At 36.8% G+C, this 23,061-nt stretch overlaps 1 protein-coding gene across 2 annotated transcripts in view; it reads right to left on the bottom strand.

Moving 5' to 3' along the window:
- WASL (WASP like actin nucleation promoting factor) overlaps positions 1 to 23,061 on the bottom strand; it is a 112,191-nt gene that overhangs the window by 12,869 nt on the left and 76,261 nt on the right. The window contains exons 6-9 of one of the 2 annotated variants that reach the window (XM_036759612.1): positions 15,520 to 15,688; positions 14,513 to 14,555; positions 10,800 to 10,953; positions 1,914 to 1,931 (exon numbers count right to left, since the gene is read on the bottom strand). In XM_036759612.1, coding sequence (XP_036615507.1) covers positions 1,914 to 1,931; positions 10,800 to 10,953; positions 14,513 to 14,555; positions 15,520 to 15,688 — 384 coding nt within the window. The remainder of the gene's footprint in view (positions 1 to 1,913; positions 1,932 to 10,799; positions 10,954 to 14,512; positions 14,556 to 15,519; positions 15,689 to 23,061) is intronic. The other variant, XM_036759613.1, reaches the window with a different exon arrangement.

Here is a 23,061-nt window from a genome sequence, read left to right as displayed (position 1 = left end):
ATTACATTTGTCTTGTTTCATTATAGATAGAAAATAGTCCAAACTAATCAAGTGCCTGAGATTTGAACAAATTTCCCCCCTTGGAATAATAACCAAAGGCCATGGATTCACAAAATCTCTACATGCTAGATGCTGGCTTCTTTAGTAAAAGAAGGTAAGGTCTTAAAATTTGCTCAGTTCTATTTTTGAAGGCTGGAGAAAGGCAGTCTTCCTTTAACCCCATCCTATTAAAACAAACAAACAAACAAAATCTGGTTCATGTAGATTAGGAAATACAGAAAATATTTTATGATGCTTGGCTTCCTATTACTATTTGAATAAACACAGTATCAGAACTTAACATTAGTGTACATATACTATTTTAATTAGGATTTATAAAGAAAATATTTACTTTTAATAAGTAATTTAATAACTAATTTCAGTACTTTAGATATGTGAAATGAAAGCTATAACTTCTAAATTATCTAAAGAAATAGATGACGAAAATCATATGAAATAATCAAATAGCAAAATTTTCCATTAATGTATTGGGCCTACCTGGCTATATTCGAATAGACAGAAAATTTTAATTATTTCAAAAAAGTCTTTGTAAGACAATGAAAAACCTTTTTAAAAGGCTAAGGTTTCTAAATACTTTCTTCTGCAATGAAATTTATTTCTAAAATATTTTGCATACACACATAAATATTTTACAAATGTAGATTTTCCACACAATCACAAAAACTGTATTCTTAAAGTATATTTGCTTACGAATCAAAAGTAGAATTATACATGGGAAAACAAATCAACTAGAAAAACTGTATGTGGTTTGCATGATATTCATAGAGGAAGTCAAAAACCCCAAACACACATGCCATACACCAAGATAAACAATGTTAAAAAATTACTGGCACGAGGTTAATCATTTTTGCATGCAAGAGAAGTCTGCTAAACAAAAATTACATACCACCAAGAGAAAGGCTGACTGCCTTATGGATTTTCAAAACTGTACCACTAAAAGAAAGAGAGTCAGCTTGTATACCAGAAACTGAATAAAAGTGTACCTCAGATTTTAAAACAAAGAGAATATATGAAATAAAAAGCAAATAAAAAAATCACAAACAAAAATTATTTTTATCATCAAGGCTTAATAAAAGGCAAGACTGAAGACAACTGGGAAAAATGCCTTCCAATGAAACCACCCATGGAAGAAATCAAGAAAGTGGAAATACTTTAAAAGATAAGTGAAGTTCATTTAAATTCAATACCAGGATGGAGACTTGCTTATTGAAATTCTCCAACTTTTGGTTATTCCAATTACAATTAGAAACACAACGATTAAAACAAAAAAAAATAATAAACACAATTCTTGAAATAATGCATCTTATAAATATAATTCTTAAGAAAATGTGGTATACTAGGAATGGGAAATTATTAAAGAATTACTATTTAAACACTCAAAATCACATGTAAACAAAAGTAAAACACATGCTATGACAAATAAACTGTTAGAATTATAGATAACACATAAGCAAAACTATTTGTTTTCATGCACACTGAAATAAAGGTTGGCATTTGTAGGACAACGCAATTACCTTCATTAGAATTTCAGAGATATTGTATAAATGTATACTTTATGTAACGTGTAAATAATGCTGACTGTTAAGGGCTATCTCTAAATATAACAATATATGTAAATACTTTAAAGTATTTTCTCACTAGTAGATTAACTAGGAATTCTAATTCCCCCCGCCCCAAACATAGTTTCATCAAGTTTGACATCTATGGAGCCACTGGCCTAAGCAGAGAATAAAAATAACTGACTAAAGACCAGATTTGGAAAAGTGATGGTGAATACTGTCTCTTGAGGGACAAACATACCAGAGCATGCATATTTTAGTGACATTAGGTAAAGAAACAGCCCATATACATACCACTCCACTGTGGTGGACCTATAGAACAGATTATTTTATGAGTGACTTAACTCTAAACAAATTCATAGACACCAAGAAAAAGTTGGGAATAATTTTTATACTTTTTGAAATCCTATTATTAATAGTAGTATTCAGGCTACTTTTTCATAGGTCTTGCTTCAATAATTTTATATTATTCTTGACAATAATGTTACAAACATTCTAATTTCTCTTTACTCTAATTTGCTTTCTTTCTTCAATACACATCCAAGCTTTGTTCCATGTAACTTCTATCTCTAGGAAACACTTTCCCACCAGAATATATGGCTATTGGGGGCGAGGGGCAAATCCTAAAAAAAAAAAAAAATAAAAAAAATAAACACTTCATTTCTTTTATGAGGTCTTTCTGTGATCTTTAAAGGCTCTGTATTGGGCTTAAAGCTATTTCTCAAACATATCATTTTGCCTTTTTGCAAAGATAATTCGATAGATTGTGTTTACCTTTCACATTTAACAAAGCTTTTGGAACGTACTTCTAATAAAGTAGCAACAATAATAAAAATGAAGGTAAAGCCCCAGGGATAGGGTAAATAGGCTGAGGATAGTGAGGAAAAATAGGAAGGAGGAAAATACACAGGTAATTATAGCTTAGAATGTGAATGGGACGAATTAACTCATAAAATGGAAATGGATAGCAGATTAAAAATTTGAATTCAACAATATATGTTGCTTTCAGGAAACACAATAAAAATGAAAGATACATACAAAGATAAAATAAAGGGCAGGAGTAGAATTTATTATGTAAAAAAAGTAGGGGTAGTAAACATGATCTCAGACAAAGCTAAAATCAATTTAATCAAAAGAGGAAAATAGGGGAACTACATTATGTCAGCAACATTATTCCATATTGTTTTATTTAAAATTCAAAATAACTAGACAGAATAAAGTATCTGAGAGTATACCTGACAAAACAGACAGAGGAACTATATTGAACATAAACATAAAACATTTTTTCTACAAGTAAAATCAAATCTAAATAACTAAAGTAATATTTATTGTTCATAGGCAGGTAAAGTCAATATAATAAAAAAATGATAATTTTACCTATTTAATGCCATCTCAATCAAATTACTAAAAAAAACTTGTTGAGTTAGAAAAAATAACAACAAAGTTCATTTGGAAGAACAAAAGGTCAGGAACTTCAAAGAAACCAGGGAAAAAAGATGTAAAGAAAGCAGATTCAATAGCATCAGACCTTAAACTATAATATAAGGTGAGAGCATTATTGAAGTATAAAATGGATAATTTTTATTACTTTAAAACTTTCTTGTATATATAAGACCTATTCAGCCAAGAATAGAAGAAACGCAGAAAACTGGGAAAAAAAACAACCTCTCAGATAAGATGTGACTGGGTTGGAATATTTGCTGTGGCTTAGGAAATGATGTGCTGGTTAACTTAGAAAAACATGAAAAGACCTGGACTCATGAAGGAAAATGTTATCCACCTTCAGAGAAACAGATGACAAATGGAAAAAAGCACAGTTTGGTCTTATGTATATATACAGAAAAAAAAAAAAACCAAACAAAAACAAACCTACCAGGAAGCAAAGAAAAGCTAGGCTTTCTTGAAATGGAAAGTTATTGTTTTATATTGCGTCCTCTCATGTTCTGCTGTGTACATGGCAATATTTTTTTTTCCTTTTCTCATTTTTGTATTTAAGTTAAAAAAAAAAGACTCTCCCCTAAACCCCAATAAGTAGTTATCTTACTTTCGTTCTAGGGCTTTTAATGGGGAAACGAAAGGGGAAAGTTTATGTCCTTCAGCTATTGGATGACTAAGTTTTTCCTTATATCAAGCCTAAACTTGCCCCTCTGTAACTCATCGATAGCTCCTAGTTCTGCCTTCTGAAGCCAACAAAGAAAAAAAGTCAAATCCCTCTTCCATATCTCTTTGAGTACTTACAGATAGTTCTATTATAACATCCACATCTTCCTCTGCCCCCAGCTGCAAAAGTCTTCTCTTCTACCAAATAAACATCCCCAGTTCCTGCAAACCAGTCCTCAATATGGCAGGATCTTGAAGGTCTTCACCACTATGAGCAATCTGCTCTGAACATCCTCTATCTTATCAATGTCCTTTTTTAATTATGGTGCTCAGGCAGAACTGAACACAACACCCTAGAACTGGCAAGACCAGGGAAGAATACAGTGGGGCTATCATCTCTCTAGCCTTGGACATTATGCCTCTTTTAAGGAAGCCTAAGATAGACTCCGCTAGGCAGATAGGTGACACAGGCAGCAGCATTGCATTTGGGAGTCTAAAAGACTTGAGTTCAAATCCTTCCTCAAACACTTACTAGTTGTCTGACCCTGGGCAAGTCACTTAACCTCTATGAGTCTCAGGTTCTTCACCTATAAGATAGGGATAATAACATTATCTCTCAGGATTGTTGTAAATATAAAATAAGGTAATTTTGCAAAGTATTTTGCAAACCTAAGACTACTATATAAATACTAGTTTTTATTATTGGCTACTATATCACTGTTGACTCATTCTGATTTTGGAGTCCATAAAACCCCCAAAACACTTTTAGAAAAACAGCTATCTAAATTATTACCTCCTCCATTTTGGATTCATAAAACTGATTTTTTAAAAAATCTACATGTCTTCACATTTATCCCTGTTAAACTTCACTTCATAAGAAATGTTCTAGCTTCCTTCTCTGATTGATGAATTTCTTCCTGGGGATCACTATTCCATGAAAAGTCCAGGTTGTTCAATCTCAATTTTCTCTCAGCTCTGCTCCTAACTCCAGTCTCTTTCACTGTTATACCAAAAACCTTTTCATCCTGAAGATGCTTCCACTCCTGTGGTCCCTTTTCTGATTGGTGGGTTTCTGCTCATGACCGCATGAAGAGCTCAAGGCCATTAAACTGTCACTTCTCTCCTGGCACTACTCCTGTCTGAATACTTTAACCTTGTCCCCTGACCTCCACTTTTCAGCTTCCCTTTATGTGTTATGTGTTGTATCCCAGTGTTTGGCAGGGTGATACAGTAAGTATTTAATAAATAAATACTCTCTCCCCCATATTCTAACCTGATCTTTTGGGTCCTTGACACTGTTATCCATTATGTCAGCTGTCCTTCCTCGCTTTTTTCATTTGCAAAACTGATAATCAGGCCACACAATCAATTAGATCATATCTCCAAGTTTTGGCTTTATGAACGAGGTGGGAGGAAGAGCCCACAAGCCATGACTTCTCATGGAGGAAAAACATATAAGGAGTATAAAAATGTTCTAAGCTGACGACTGGTGTTTCATCCTAAAGGGCTGAGAAGTGAGATACAGAGGTGTCTCCGTTAAGGAGCTGTGTCCCCTGATACAGCGTAAGAGGATAAGGAAATGGCAGTGTGAGACCATTGGTATCTGAATCAGTTTTAAAAAACTGTTTTTACTTTTATCTTTATTTTTTTGATTAACAAGCATTTCTTTCTTTCTCCTTCCCTCCCAAATGAACCAGAAAAGAAAAACCCCCATAACATACATGCGTAGTCAAACAAATTCCATATAAGCCATGTCCAAAAATATATGTCTCATTTTCCATCATTTCTCTGAGAGGAGATGAATAATGTATTTTGTCATCAGTTCTCTGGGACTGTGATGTCATTGCATTGTCAGAATTCTGAAGTATTTTACAACTGTTTGTCTTCATAATGTTGTTATTATATAAAATGTTCTTCTATTTCTCTTCAATCAGTTCTGCATCAATTCATAGAGGTCTTCCCAATTTTCCCTATGACCATGTTGTCATTTCTTATGGAATGATAACATTCCATTATATTGATATAGCATAATTTGTTAAGCAATTCCTAACAGGTAGGCACCCTCTTAGTTTCCAGTTTCTGGCAACTATGAAAAGAACTGCTATAAATATTCTTCTTTTCCTCTTTAATCTTTTTGTAGTATATGCCCAGTATTGGTATTGCCGAGTCAAAAGATACACAGTTTAGTGACTTTGGGGGCATAATTCCAAACTCTTTTCCAGAATGGCTGGACCACACAGCTCTGCCAACAGTGCACTGCATATTTTCCTGAAGCCTCTCCAACTCTGTCACTTTCTTCTTTTGTCATCTCTGCCAATCCAACAAGTGAGGTGAAACCTCAGAGATGCTTTAATTTGCATTTCACTAATTACTGGTGACACAGAACATTTTTTCATACGGCTGTTAACAGTATGGACTTCTTCATTTGAAAGCTGCCCACTCACATCCTTTGATATTGGTGAATGGCTCCTTGTCTTATAAATTTGAATCAACTCCACACACACACACACACACACCCTACCTGATACGGGAAGTTCATCAGAGAAGCCTGCTGACAAGATTTTTTTCCTAGTTACCTCTTTCCCTTCTAATCTGAACTGCTTTAACTTACATAATCAAAACTGCCCATTTTATCTTCTGTAATGCTCTCTTATCCCCTTGTCTGGTCACAAATTCTTCCTTACCCAGAGAGGTGACAAGTCACTCACTGCTGCTAGCTGGTGAAGTGGAGTGTTTGACTCAGAGTTAGGAAGAACTATGCTGTGATCCTATGGAAGTCACTTAACCTTTGTCTGCCTCAGTTTTCTTGTGAGAATAAAATGAGGTAACATTTGTAAAGCATTCTGCAATCTTAAAGTGCTATATAAATACTATTCTTGTAGTTTCTCTTAATTTGCTTACAGTGACCCATCCTGAGTCACATACCCACTTGTAGTGTGTCTTGTCCTACAGGGTAAGATCCTGGTCTATACTTCTCTCTGACAGACTACTTTCTAGTCTTCCAGGCTGGGCCTCTTTAGGTTGTGTCCCTCATCAATTCTACTAACTGAGCTCTATATTTTTTAAACTAGCTCCGAACTGTTTTGACAATTGCTGCTTTGTAGTTCACCTTGAGGTCTGGTGCTGCAAGGCTCCTTCCACGCCACCTTTTTTCATTACTTCAATTTAAATTGACTTTTAAAAGTTCTGATATATGAATTTCATGATTTTTTTCTAGTTTTATAAAATCATTGCTTGGTAGTTGTGTATGACAATTGAATAGTTAATTTTGACAGCACTGTCATTTTGTTATATTGTCTCAGCCTACCCATGTGCAATTAGCCTCTTCATAATCATTTAAATTTGCCTTTGTTTCTGTAAATAATGCTTTGTAGTTGGATTCATATATGGTACCTGAAATAGCCAAATCATTGTTAAAAGATTTCAAAAAAGCACAAGGTCAAATCCAGATCCCTAGAGCACTCTACAAGAAACCACCTGCTATGCTGACATTGAACTATTAATAACAACTTGTTAGGTCTAACCATTCAAAGAATTTAAAATCCACCTGTCTGGCTGAAATCTCTCCATCTTTCTCAAATGCTTACCTAAGATATAGGTAAACTGTAACTGCAGCACTTATTTGAGATGAAATTTGCCTGTTATGATTTGCTCTTGATGAAACCATATGTCAAACTTTGTGATACCACTTTCTTTTCTAGATGTTCACTAATCGCTCCTTTAATATTCTCTATTGGCCATTTTGGCTTTATCTGTTCCTTTCCAAGGAACGCTCTTTAGGAAAAAAACAAAGTAAGAGCCTTTTCCCCATCTTTGGTTATCATCACTCTATCCACTTAAAGGAGCAGTCACACATCCTTAGAAAATATCTTTTTCCTTCTCCTCAGAATTGTTTTGCTTTGTATTGTCAGAATTTGATTCTTGAGGGTTTCCCATCCCTTTTGGATTGACTGTCTCTATGGAATTTGAGATCATGAGATCCTACCTGAGCCTTCTGGAATTTATTCTCCAAAACTGTAAGATACATTTCAGACTACGCCAGGATTCCATGATGTAATTAACTTCTCCCCTCAATGTTGAAGAAAAGGGGAAGCGTGGAAGGGAGAGGAGAGGAGGAGGGAGATACAACTGACGTCCAAGCATGAAAGCCTTCCATCATTACTATATCATGTCTTTGTGCCAGCACTTGGCATAGGGCCTGACCCCAGACCTGTGCAATTTTCCAAAGTCATCCATTCTTTCCGTTTGAAAATATCACTTCTGTTTCTGCATCATTTGTCTTCAACTTAGTATTCTGTTTTGCTCCCCACCTCTGATTTCTGAATTTCTTCATAAATGTATCTTAATATATGATGCTATTTCATAATTCTGGGTCAAATTTGTTTCTTTGAATTGTATTGTCAAGTTTAGCTGATTATAACCCACAGATTTTACTGCTGGATTCTTTCCCTGAATTTTAAGGCTTCCATACTGCTATTTCCTATAGAATGAGATATTCTCTATATCTATCTCTCTTGGTGTATATAGATAGAAAGTCTTCATCTTGTTTCCTTTGCAGTTTAAATTCCACTTGATTATATGTATAAGAATCCAGGCAAATACAATCTTATTCATCCTTATGTACCTGCTATCCCTTTAGCAGTAGTCTGTCATTTCTTTATTGTAAACCTTAATCAGAAATCTAAATCTGATTCTTAGATTTCACCTCTTTAACCATGTACTCACTTCTCAAATCTTCCTCTTTCGAAGCTCTTGTATTTTGATTGGCAGAATGATCAAAATGCAACTTTTGTACCCCCGAGGCAGAGGTTCAAAACATTTTGTCATTGAGTCTTTCTCAGAATGTTTTAAATGAGTAAAATAAGCAGGACTGCAAAGGATACTAAGTATAATGAAATACAATTAAAAAAAAAACCAAACCCAAGTTCACAGAATTCCCCTGCCCTAAGGTTTTAAGTTTCTTGCCTAGAACTTAGCAATCCTTAGCAATCTATTCTATATTCCTTCTACCTGTATCACTTGTGCCCAAGTGAATCACTCAAAGTGGGTAGCAATCATCCGGTTTGGCAAGCTTTGGGGAGTTCTTGGTCATATCTTGAATATATGCTCCCAAGAAAGCAAAATTGTCTACTATTGTTTCAGTATTCCTCAAAAGAGAGTCACTAAGCACCACTATTTTGGAGAAAGCACAGCGGGGAAGAGAGTATGCTAGATCTGGAGTCAGGAAGATTAGGTCTGAATCCTGCTTCAGACACTTCCTAGTTGTAGATCAATCCACTTAACTTCTCTGAGTCTCAGTTTTCTCACCTGTAAAAATCAGCACAATAACAGCCCGCACGATCCAATAGGATGATATATGTAAAGCATTTTGTAAACTTTAAAGTACTAATGGGAAGTTGCTGCTGCTGTAGTCACCACTACTGCCTCCTCCTCTGCCTGGATGACCTGCATATGAACCAACATGGTTATCTGCTGGAGTACAAGGAGTATTATATCTAATTCTGAGTTCCAAGAGCTTGATGGTCCTTTCCCCCTTCTTCCCCATTACATTCTTCTACCATCCATTAGCCTGTGGCACAAGCCAGGATTCCCCTTCTGTCTCTTCAGGGCTCTTTCTTTGTTTTCATCTCGAAGCTCATTTTCCATTTTGTTAAAGAAACATTTCTTTCTTCCTCATGACCTGGAGAATGTTCCTCTATCCTAGGAGTTCTTAACCTGAGGTCTGTGAACTTTTTTTTTATATGTTGATAACTGTATTTCAATATAATTGATTTCCTTTGTAATTCTATATGCATTTATTTCTTGCGCTTAACAATCTTACTTTGAGAAAGGATGTATACACTTTGCTAGACTGGCAAGGGGTCTATAACACAAAAATGGTTAAGCATCCCTGCTCCAGACATTCTTTCAGGAGGGAGAAAGGTCCATACTTTGAGTATACATTAGTTAGAGTTACCTGGATATGACAAAGAGAAATACTCCACACACTCTATGCAAGTCATTGCAAAATTCACCTTGATCTCTTCCATACTTGCCAGATCAAGTATTGGGAAGGTATTATAACAAAATGTCTGGGGTGAGGGGGGTGGGGCGTGGGGGTGTAGTCAACTCCAAAGTTGTTGCTCTCATATTAATACCCCAATAGGCACAACCAACTTCTTTTCACTTGCGTTCTTAATTTTGTTTTCTTTCTTCTTCCTGAGTCCTCTCTCTTTTCTCCTTCAGTGTGAGCCCCTCCCCCAAATGTTTTTAGAAATCCCTGACTCTTAAAAACAATAACTTTTCATTTAATAGCACAGCCAGTGAAACTAAGGTCATGATGATACTGAGATACCAAGAATAATGATAACAGAGTAAGCTAAAACATACAAGAAGTCCAAAATCTTATTTCTTCTGCTAAAGAATTTTTAAAAGCAAATATTTTTTTTTTCTCTTCCTGTTAAAAGAACACTGAAGAAAGTAAAACCAGATTAAGTAGGAAGAATAAAGAAGGTAAATAGGCTAAATGAAACTATGTGAATAATTTGATTACTTAGAATTACCAGCATGTGCATGAAAATGTTTTTAAAGAAAATTGATATATAAAATAGTTTGAGTGAATCCTTGAGATCTAAAAGCCCATAAGTTTATTTACACTCTGAAGTAGACATAACCAACTTTTTGCAAAGTGTTCAATAAAAAATAAAAAAACAAATAGGAAGATTAACGTAAATTATTTTCCTTTTTATGACTAATTGTTTCTGAAAGACTAATTATTACTAAAACTTACTGTAAACTTTTTTAAAAATTCAGGATTATGGGAACTTTGAATGTATATAAATCAAAATTTTATCCTATAAAATAGCTAAAATGTCAATCTATGAATTTCTATGTTTTAATTAAAACCAGAAAGTAAGATTTCTGAGTACTTTTCATCGAGTAGGTTAGGCAGTTATATATGAACTGCTATGCCTCATTTAATACTTAATACAAAGGACAGGAGATATTTTAGGAGAACATAGCAGCTGTCTTTCATGACAATACTTCAAAGAGTTCAGCAGAGCAAACAGAAATTCTGCTAAGTCAGAAATAAAAAATTACCTTGCCTTCGTAGCTCATTCTTAACAGCTTCCACACCTCCTGTTTTTTCAATAAAATCATATATAACTTTTGATGTTTCTTTGTCTTTAAGTTGTGCCTCTGAGATTCCACACAGGTCAAAGAGATTCTTTAATTCTGGATCTAAGTTATTTAACTACAAAAGATAAAACTAGTGTCAATTACAAAATGTATTCCTCATTATCTACATTCAAAATTTACAATTTTTAAAAGCAGGATGAAATAAATTTTTACTTCACTTTCTTTTTCCTCATAAAAATTTTCCTTTCAAATTTTTAATGAAGTTAAGTATTTATATAATGCTAAAGCTTCTAAATAAATATAAGAGATAAAAGGCAGAGACTCACCTGAGCTCTTCCCCAAACAAACCCTTCTGAACAACTTTAAGTAATGCTACAAAACAAATTCTGGAGCAGCAGAACCCACAAAAAGATGGGGTAAAATAACTTTCCAGCCCAAGACAACTTAGAAGGTTGGCAGGAAAGATCTGTTGCACTGGGGTGGGAGTAGAGCACAGTTCAACGAAGGCTGTGCACCAGCAAACCAGGAGTAGGCCTTGGGGGCGACTGAATCATTGGCAGCAGTGGCAGTTTCCAGATCTCTCAGACCACAGATGGTGAAGGGGTCAGCCAACTGGCTAAAAGGAGCTTATAAGAGCCCCTTTGCAGGCGTTGGAGGCCATCTCTGTTGCATTGCCCATACTTAGATCTAGGTTTCAGTCCAGAGTCTGAGCAACAGGAAGAGAAGGAGCATTAGCACAACAAAGCTGGCAGTGGCAGGGGAGCTGGGATCCTGGTTACACTTTCAAGAGTGCTTATGGTCGACCAAAGACCAGGGCTCAGGCTAGGAGAGTAGTAAACACATCTCTCCCTAGATCATACCACCTTGGAAGAACTGAAAACTTACAAGGCCCCAGAATTATCTCTGAAAAAAAGTTACATAAAAACCCTGAAACTTGGGACAGTGCCCCCTCCACCCCAGAAGCAGAGCCTCACTTAAGCACAGAATTAAAAGTAAAGAAATAGGCTGAAAAATAAGGAAATAGCAGAAAAAGATCCTGACTATAGAAAGTTACTATGGTGACAGGAAGATCAAAACAAAACTCAGAAAAAGACAACAAAGTCAAAACTGCAATATCAAAAGCCTTAAAAGAAAAATGTGAATTGGTCTTAGGCCATGGTAGAATTCAAAAAAGATTTCAAAAATTAAGAGAGGTAGAAGAAAAATTGGGAAGGGAAATGAGAGTAATGCAAGAAAATCATGAAAAAAAGAGTCAACAGCTTGGTAAAAGAGGCACCAAAATATACTGAAGAAAATAGCACCTTAAAAAACAGAATGGGCCAAATGGTAAAAGAGGGGGGAAGTGTGTGAACTTTACTCTCATCAGAATTGGCTCAAAGAGGAAAATAACATAAATATTCAGTTGTATACAGAAATCTATCTTACCCTACAGGAAAATAGGAAGGGAAGAGAATTAGAAAAGGGGCTGGAGGCAGTGACAGAAGGGAAGGCGAATCAGGGCAGGTAAAAGTCAGAAGCAAAACACTTTTGAGAACAGAGTAAAATAAGGGACAAAGTAAGATAAACAGGGGAAAATAGGATGGAGGGAAATACACAGTAATCATAATTGTGAGAAAAAAATTTATAGCAAATTTCTCTGATAAAGACCTCATTTCTCAAATATATAGAGAACTGAGTCAAATTTATAGAAATAAGAGCCATTCCTTAATTGATAAATGGTCAAAGGGCGTGAAATGTCAGTTTTCAGATAAAGTTATTTATAGTCATATGAAAAGTGTTCTAAATCACTATTGATTAGAGAAATGCAAATTAAAACAACTCTGAGCTATCATTGCACACCTATCAGATTGGCTAACATGACAGAAAATGAAAATGACAAATATTGGAGGGAATGTGGGAAAATAGGGACACTAAAACACTTTTGGTGAACTGGTATACTGATTCGACCATTCTGTAAAGCAATTTGGAATTATGTCCAAAGGGCTATAGAACCATGCATACCACTTGGACCAAACCATACCACTTGGACCAAACAATACTAGGTCTATAACCCAAAGAGATTAACAAAGGACCTATATGTACAAAAATATTTATAGCAGCTTGTTAAGTGGTAGCAAAAAATTGGAAACTGGAAGCATGTCCATCAATTGGACAATGGCTGAACAAGTTGTTGTATATAATTGAGTTGGAATACTATTGCGCTATAAGAAATGACAAGCAGGATGCTCTGAGAAAAACCTGGAAAGACTTACATAAACTAATGCTAAGTGAATTGACAGAACCAAGAGAACACTACATACCAGGCCTGCTCAACATTTGGCCTGCCAAAGGATTTTGGGCAGCTTGTGAAAAATTTACAGGATGTAAAACAGGCCTGCACAACATACAGCCCATGGGCTGTATGTTGCGCAGGCCTGCTTTATACAGTAACAGTCACACTCTATGATGAGAAACTGTGAATGACTTAGCTATTCTTAGCAATACAATGACCCAAGACAATTCTGAAGGACTCATAATGAAAAATGCTATTCATCTCCAGAGAAAGAACTGATGAAGTCTGAATGCAGATCAAAACACACTTTTCCTTTATTTTTCTTGTTTTTTTTTGGTGTTTTCTTCCACAACATTACTAATATGGAAATATGTTTTGCATGACTACACATGCATAACCTGTAACAAATTGCTTGCCCTCTCAACTGAGGTGGGATGAGAGGGAGGGGAGAGAATCTGGAACTGAAAAGTTTTAAAAAATGAATGTTAAAAATTGTTTTTATAAGTGGGGGAAAATATTAAATTAAAAAAATGAGTTTTCTACCTCACTAAATCTCTATCTTCATAATGGACAATTGCAGACTTATTGAACTATATTGTTACCAATTGGCGGATTAGAAATCTCCAATACTCTACTCTGTTAGGTCCTAAATTAAGATGACTATGTAGCAAAACTGTTACCTTGAAAAAAAAAATAAAAAATTTTTGGCTTCAAAAAATTTTTATAGAACAAATTAAATATTTATATTTCCATTCTCAGACTTGGCAGTCTCCAACATAACTTTTAACTAGTGATCATTTGTGGTAATGGGAAACACAGAGAGTTCACCTTAGTGAAATATAAGAAAATCTGCAATCTTTTTATCCAGTAATTTCATCATCACGGGTAACACAGCCAAACAGCAATCACATGGCCATCAGGAGAAGCACTGGGCTTGGATTATTCTCTCACCAACTAGCTAATCAGCTTCAGAACATGCAAAACTGGGTTGTCTTAGTCACTTAGTGCACATTCCATGGAAATTATAGCTTTATATACTAAAATGGATCTGTGACTTTGTAGACACGGATATGTTCTTTATTGATGCAGATTAAATTCAATTCATGACTACACAGAAGAAACCATTTTTAAAACTTTGCTGGCTTACTACAAGTCTGGATTTTGCTATACAAGTGTTAGGCCAAGAATTATAATTTTTTTTTTGGAGACATGAGAACCACATAAGACAGAAGCTATTCTGTGTCACATTCAGAAACTGCAACTTTCCCTTTAAGTTAATTTATTTAATGTAGACGGAGAAAACAAACTAAAAGTCTAATCTCATTTTTAAAAAATCTAAATTCTGGACATAACGGTTCTACATATTTAGAAGAATAATTTTATAGCTTGAAAAGACACTTACATCAAAACCTGTATTAGGATCCCAACCAACATGTCCAATGTGCCTAAAAGGTGAGGGGAAATTGAAAGTAGAAAATGGAAAAAAAAAATTAAAAGGTCATTGAAATACATGTTTTAAATGGAAAATAATACATACTTTGGATTTGTCCTATACTAATGGTTCTCAAACATTTATGGCACAGAAGTCTGACCTAGTAAAAAGCATCCTGGGCTAGGAATTTTTTGTGCATCAGTATCCTCATTTACAAAATCATACAACCTTAGGAGTTAGAAGGGACTACAAGTTCAGTCTCTACTTTCAGGCCTAATCTCACAACTGACTGGAGTATGAACTTTTGACCTGCTCTATTTCCAACCTGAGCTTGATTGAGCCTCCTCAGGCCAACCAGAGTCACCCCATGCCCACTGCCACCCCCCGGCCTTACTTCATCACAACATAAATGCAAAACTTAGTTTTGTTCAGTATAGCTCAGAACTTTGGAACTCAAGAGATCCATCAGCTACAGCCTCACCAGGAACAGGGGATTATAGGTGGCCTAAAAAGTATTCTTAATCAAGTGGCAATAATAATGCCTATTTTCTCTATCTTATTGGGTTGCTCTGAATTTCAGTGACATAATTTTTGCAAGGGATTATTATTATTTTATATCCCACTCTATCTTCTAAGGTCTATTATTATACCTTTTACCACATACTATTTCATAGGGAGAGCAGAGAAGAGTAGAATTTCTTGCCTCCTGTATCTAATGGGAAAAATAAGTTTTGCTTAAAGTATTTCTCCTCATAAGATTAAAGGAAAAAACCAAACCTCTGGAGAATAAAATGCAAGAATCTTAGGATTTCTAAATGGGCTGAATGTCCTTAAAAAATAAAATTATAAATTAAAATGTAGTCTTTACAGAGAGAAGGCTTCTCAGATGACTCAAATCTCCTAAAAGTTCAAACCAACATAAGCAATAGCCAAATAAGCAAACTGGCCCAAACTACTAGAATTACTAAAGTTCTTACTGAAAATTGCTTGGAGTTCCAATATCTGCTTTAGTCAATCTCTTCTTTTTTGTTTTTCCTTTTTTCTTTTCTTTGTTGTGGGAAATGTTGTTGACTTGTGGACCATAAAATCTATTTGTTGTGATTTCTGGATTTTTTATGTCAACAGTAGCCATTGGTAAATTTGGACCTGAAAAAAAACAGGGAAGGAAAAGGACATGAAAAAACTCAACCACAGTGAAACACCAGCTATACCCAATCAGTAAATTGCTCTTAATTTATAATCAAACTTTCTAATATTTTTGCACACCTTTAATAATTTTATACAATAGTTCTCTGGATTTAAAATATACATCTCTCTTTAACACAAAGTTAATACCCCCTTCATAACCCCCCCCCCACACACACACACAGTATCCCAAAAGTCTTACTGTAGTTTTTAAGCTATTAAAGTTTGAAGCACAACTTAAAACTAGGGGGGCACTATATTGTCATATATACGCGAATATATGTGCATATATATTTTACACTTGCATGTGTCATATATTTATACACATATGTACACATATCCATATACATACACACACAAATGAAATAAAATGCTAATCCAATTTAAAAAAAATAAAACCTTGCTTTTTCATTATTAAATAGGTTTGTGATTGGCATTTTTCTATGAACTGACAAAAAAAAACATTGGGAATGTAATAATTATTTACTAACTAAAATAGTAAACACTGTTACTGAATGACCCTAATGCCTGTTGGTGGGGATCTCAGAGATCCTCACACACAACCGAAGTTGTGTCCTATGGAGTATCTACAGAAAAGGCACTGTTGTTTCCCTCGAATAAATTTTCACATAACCATATCATAGATTTATTGTTGGAAAGGGACTAGAAGTCATCTAATCTAACTCCCTCACTGAATAGATGGGACAATTAAGGGCCAAAAGAAACTAAATGACTACCTAGGCAGTAAATACCTGAGCCAAGAAATGTTGGTAAATATGTGATATAAAAACCAAAAGATAGCCATTTTTAAAAAATCTGTCCCTCCTCCAAACTTCCCCATTTACATTGTAGAAACCACAATCCTTCTAGTCACTCAGACTTTCAACCTTGAAAACATTCTTTTTCAATTCCCATATTCACCTAATTGTCAAGTCTCATTAGTTGTACCTCCACAAAAATCTTTCTAATCTGTTACCTTACTTGTTACTCACAAGGCCACCACTCTAGTTCTGGGCCTTGTCCTTCATTCAGATTATTTTAACAGCCTCATAACTGGTCTCCTTGCTTATAGTCTTTCTCCTCCTTAATCTGTCCTCAACACACTTGCTAAAGCACAGATCAGATTATGTCACTCTCCTACTCAAGAATCTTTGGTGATTCCCTATTTCTATAGGACAAAATTACAAACTTCTCAGCTAGGTTTAAATCTCAATGTCCTTTACAGGCTAGTTTTATTGTTCTAGACTCATTTCACATTACTCCTTTTCACACACTGTATATTACAGTCAAACTGGATTACTCCCCTTCCCTCAAATTTGTCATTTTATCTCCTTTCTCCAGATCTTTGCACAGGCTGCCCTGTACACTTGTATATACTCCCCTCCTCACTGCCACTTTCTAAAATCCTTAGTTTTCCATTCAAATTTGAATTCAGGTGCCCATTCCTAAGGGAAATCTTTTCTGATTCCCCCTAATTATCTGGGCACTTTCCCTCCTTAAATTATCTTGTGCTTCTATGTGTTAATATTATATTACCCGCCCCCCCCCCAGTAAAATGTTAGCTCCCTGAGGACAATCCTCAGTGCTTTGTATGTTATAGGGTTAAAAAATGCTTCCTTGGCGGAGCCAAGATGGCGGCTGGTAAGCACGGACTAGAGTGAGCTCCGTACCTGAGTCCCTCCAAAAACCTATAAAAATGGCTCTGAACCAATTCTAGAACGGCAGAACCCACAGAACAGCAGAGGGAAGCAGGGCTCCAGCCCAGGACAGCCCGGATGGTCTCTGGGTGAGCTCTATTCCACACGGAGCTGGGAGCTGGGAACGGAGTGGAGCAGAGCCCAGCCTGAGCGGCGTGGACGATCCAGACCAGAGGCCGGGCGGAGGGGGCCCTAGCGCCCTGAATACGTGAGCAGTTACCAGACCCCTCGACCCACAAACACCAAAGACTGCGGAGAAGGTTAGTGGGAAAAGCTGCGGGAGTGGAAGGAGTTCACGGTTCGGCTTCCAGCCCCGGGGGCAGCGGAGGTGGGGCAGCTACAGCTGTTGTTACTTCCGGCTCCAGGCCCACCTGGTGGGGGGAAATAAGTTGCGGATCACAGCAGGGGTGCACAGCCTGCCGAAGATCTGAGCCCAGTCTGGACTGGGGGTCCTTGGGGAAGGAGGAGTGCGGCTCTGACAGAGCTGGCACCTCCCCCCCAAACGTAGAACATAGAACTCTGTAATCTACAAGCAGTCATACCCCACTGAAAAACTCAAGGGTCAAGTTGGTTGGGAATATGGCCAGGACGCGAAAACGCGCCCAGATTCAGTCTCAGACTTTGGATTCTTTCTTTGGTGACAAAGAAGACCAAAACATACAGCCTAAAGAAGACAGCAAAGTCATAGAGCCTACAACCAAAGCCTCCAAGAAAAACATGAACTGGCCCCAGACCATAGAAGAACTCAAAAAGGATTTGGAAAAGCAAGTTAGAGAAGTAGAGGAAAAACTGGGAAGAGAAATAAGAAGGATGCGAGAAAGCCATGAAAAACAAGTCAATGACTTGCTAAAGGAGACCCAAAAAAATACTGAAAAATACACTGAAGAAAACAACACCTTACAAAATAGACTAACTCAAATGGCAAAAGAGCTCCAAAAAGCCAATGAGGAGAAGAATTCCTTGAAAGGCAGAATTAGCCAAATGGAAAAGGAGGTCCAAAAGACCACTGAAGAAAATACTACTTTAAAAATTAGATTGGAGCAAGTGGAAGCTAGTGACTTTATGAGAAATCAGGATATTATAAAACAGAACCAGAGGAATGAAAAAATGGAAGACAATGTGAAATATCTCCTTGGAAAAACCACTGACCTGGAAAATAGATCCAGGAGAGATAATTTAAAAATTATTGGACTACCTGAAAGCCATGATCAAAAAAAGAGCCTAGATACCATCTTTCAGGAAATTATCAAGGAGAACTGCCCTGATATTCTAGAGCCACAGGGCAAAATAGAAATTGAAAGAATCCATCGATCGCCTCCTCAAATAGATCCCAAAAAGAAATCTCCTAGGAATATTGTTGCCAAATTCCAGAGCTCCCAGATCAAGGAGAAAATACTGCAAGCAGCCAGAAAGAAACAATTTGAATATTGTGGAAACCCAATCGGAATAACCCAAGACCTGGCAGCTTCTACATTAAGAGATCGAAGGGCTTGGAATGCGATATTCCGGAGGTCAATGGAGCTAGGATTAAAACCTAGAATCACCTACCCAGCAAAACTGAGTATCATGTTCCAAGGCAAAATATGGACTTTCAATAAAATGGAGGACTTTCAAGCTTTCTCAGTGAAAAGACCAGAACTGAATAGAAAATTTGACTTTCAAACACAAGAATCAAGAGAAGCATGAAAAGGTAATCAAGAAACGGAAATTGCAAGGGACTTACTAAAGTTGAACTGTTTTGTTTACATTCCTACATGGAAAGATGATGAGTATGATTCATGAGACCTCAGTATTAGGGTAGTTGAAGGGAATATGCATATATATATATGCATATATATATGTTTATGTATATATATAAGTGAATGTGTATGTATGCATGTATCTATGCGTATATGTATGTATGTGTATGTATGTGTATATATATATATATATGTAAAAGAAAGAGAGCAGACACAGGGTGAGTTGAGGATGAAGGGAAGAGAGCTAAAAGAAATAAAATGAAATTAAGGGATGAGAGAGTAACTTACTGAGAGAGGGAGATAGGGAGAGATAGAATGGGGTGGATTATCTCCCATAAAGGTGGTAAGAGGAAGCAGTTCTAGGAGAGGAGGGGAGTGGGCAGGTGAGGGGGGAATGAGTGAACCTTGCTCTCATCAGATTTGGCCTGAGGGGGAATACCATACATACTCAGTTGGGTATCTTACCCCACAGGAAAGAAGAGGGAGGAAGATAAAAAAAAAAAAATAAAAGGCAGGGGGATGATGGAGTGGAGGGCAGATGGGGGTGGAGGTAATCAAAACAAACACTTTGGAAAGGGGACAGGGTCAAGGAAGAAAATTCAATAAAGCGGGATGGGTTGGGAAGGAGCAAAATGTAGTTAGCCTTTCACAACATGAATATTGTGGAAGGGTTATACATAATAATACATGTGTGGCCTAGGTTGAATTGCTCAACTTCTTAGGGAGGGTGGGTGGGAAGGGAAGAGGGAAGGGAATTTGGAACTCAAAGTTTTAAAATCAGATGTTCAAAAACAAAAAAACTTTTTGTATGCAACTAAAAAATAAGATACACAGGCAATGGGGCGTAGAAATTTATCTTGCCCTACAAGAAAGGAAGGGAAAAGGGGATGAGAGGGGAGGGGGGTGATAGAGGGGAGGGCTGACTGGGGAACAGGGCAACCAGAATATACGCCATCTTGGAGTGGGGGGGGAGGGCAGAAATGGGGAGAAAATTTGTAATTCAAACTGTTGTGAAAATCAATGCTGAAAACCAAATATGTTAAATAAATAAATTGCATTAAAAAAAAAAAATCAGTCTGGTAATTCAAAACTTGGGCCGCATTCCAATTTAGATGATTTCGTTATCCTTTCACTTCCAATTAGTCTTTGATTCCATCCTGAAATTCTATGTGCTGCCATTTTTGTGTTTGGTTAAGAGTAAAAATTAAAAAAAAATTAAAAGCAAAAAAAAAAAAATGCTTCCTTGTTCATGTTGTCTTGGAGTACAAACATAGAATCATAGATTGTTAGAACTAAAAAGAATCTTTGGGGTCAGAGTCAAGATGGCAGAGTAAAGCCAGGGACTCACTTGAGTTCTCCCCCAAACCCCAATATCTTTAAAAATGACTAAACAAATTCTAGAGCAGCAGAACCCACAAAAGGATGGAATGAAACAAACTTCCAGCCCAAGATGGCTTGGAAGGCCAGCAGGAAAGGTCTGTTGTACCAGGGTAAGATAGGAACACAGTCCAGCACAGGCTACATTAGTGAGCAAACCCAGAGCAGGCCTTGGGGCTATTGAATCACTGGTAGTAGTACAGTTTCCAGATCTCTCAGTCCACAGATGCCAAAGACAACTTGGATGGTCAGCAGAAGGGGTTTGTCACACCTGGGTGAGAGCAGAGTGCAGTCCAGTGCAGGCCTCACCAGCACAGCCCCAGGAAACCAGAACAGGCCTTGGGAGTGACTGAATCAGCAGCAGCTGCTTCCAGAGCTCTCATCCCAGACAGTTAGGGGATCGAACAACTGATCAAAAGGAGATTATAGAGGTCTTTTTGCTAGCACTTGAGACAGGACTCTGTTGCTCTGCCTATACTTAGATCCGGGTTGCAGTTCCTGGGTGGGAGTCCCAGGGTGAGGAGGAGCACTAGCATAGCAGAGCTTGCAGGCTTAGTGGAGCAGGGACCCTTATCACAGTTCTAGGACAAAAAAGAGTGCTTATGATCACTCCCAGACCAGAGCACAGGCCAGGAGAATAGTGAACACCTCTCCTTATATCATACCATCTTGGAAGAACTGAAAACCTACAGGTCCCTATAAGTATCTCTGAAAACAACTGCACAAAACCCTGAAAGCTTGAGATAGTGTGCCTGTACCCTGGAAGCAGCCCTACTTTTACAAAGAGATAAAAATGGAGCAATAGGCTTGGAAAATGAGCAAACAACAGGAAAAAAAAAACTCTTTTGACTATAGAAAATTACTACAGTGACAAGGAAAATCAAAACACACACTCAGAAGAGGACAACAAAGTCAAAGCTCCTACATCTAAAGATTCTAAGAAAACTATGAAATGGTCTCAGGCCACAGAAGAGCTTGAAAAGGATTTTGAAAATCAAGAGAGATAGAGGAAAAACTGGGAAGAGAAATAAGTGATACAAGATCATGAAAAAACGAGTGAACAGCTAGGTTAAGGAGACCACCAAAAATGCTGAAGAAAATAACACCTTAAAAAACAGACTAGGCCAAATGGCAAAAGAGGTCCAAAAAGCCAATGAGGAGAAGAATGCCTTAAAAAGCAGAATTGGCCAAATGGAAAAGGAGGTCCAAAAACTCACTGAAGAAAGATCATTTCTTCAAAATTAGAATAGAGCAAATAGAAGCTAATCACTTTGTGAGAAATCAAGAAACAATTAAACAAAATCAAGAGAATAAACAAAATAGAAGAAAATGCGAAATATCTCACTGGAAAAACAACTGACCTGGAAAACAGATCTAGGAGAGAGAATCTAAAAATTTACTGGACTACCTCACAGTCATGATCAAAAAAGGAGCCCAGACATCATCTTTCAAGAAATTGTCAAGGAAAACTGCCCTATATTCTAAAACCAGAGGGTAAAATAAACACTGATAGAATCCACCAATCACCTCCTGAAAGAAATGCCAAAATGAAAACTCCCAGGAATATTACAGCCAAATTCCAGAGTTCCCAGGTCGAGGAGAAAATATTGCAAGCAGTCAGAAAGAAACAATTATAGCCACAGTCAGGATAACACAAGATTTAGCAATTTCTACATTAAAGGATCAAAGGGCTTGAAAAATGATATTCCAGAGGGCAAAGGAGCTAGGATTACAACTAAGAATCACCTACCCAGCAAAACTGAGTATAATCCTCAAAGGGAACAAACAGACATTCAATGAGATAGAGGACTTTCAAGCATTCTTGATGAAAAGACCAGAGCTGAATATAAAATGTGGCTTTCAAATACAAGACTCAAGAGAAGCATACAAACAGGTAAAGGAAATCATAAGGGACTTAATAAGGCCAAACTGTTTACATTCCTCCATGGGAAGATGACATTTATAACTCATAAGACTTGTCTCATTATTAGGGTAGTTAGAAGGAGTGTGTGTGTGTGTGTAGGCAGAGGGCACAAGTGTAAATTGAATATGAAGGGGTGATAGCTAAAAAATAAAATTAAGGGGTGATAGAGAGTTGTACTGGGAGAAAAAGGAAGAGGTACAATTGGGTAAATTATCTCACATAAAAGAGGCAAGAAAAAGCTTTTGCAGTGGAGAGAAAGAAGGGGGAGCTGGGGGAGTGAGTGAACCTTACACTCATCAGAAATGGCTCAAAGAGGGAATAGTATATACACTCAATAGGGTACAGAAATCTATCTGACCCTAAAGGAAAGTAGGAGGGGAAGGGGATTAGAGGAGGGAGGGGGTGGTACAAGGGAGGGCAGACTTGGGGAGGTGGTAGTCAGAAGCAAAATACTTTTGAAGAGGGGCAGAGTGAAAGGAGAAAATAGAAAAAATGAGGGGGATAGGATAGAGGGAAATACAATTTACAATAACAGCTGTGAAAAAAATTTTGAAGCAAGTTTCTCTGATAAAGGCTTTAATCCTCAAACATGTAGAG

This window comes from Trichosurus vulpecula, chromosome 5 (assembly GCF_011100635.1).
Source record: "Trichosurus vulpecula isolate mTriVul1 chromosome 5, mTriVul1.pri, whole genome shotgun sequence".
Lineage (NCBI taxonomy): Eukaryota > Metazoa > Chordata > Mammalia > Diprotodontia > Phalangeridae > Trichosurus > Trichosurus vulpecula.
Note: the sequence above shows the minus strand (reverse complement) of the source record. Positions and strands in the feature narration are given on the sequence as shown.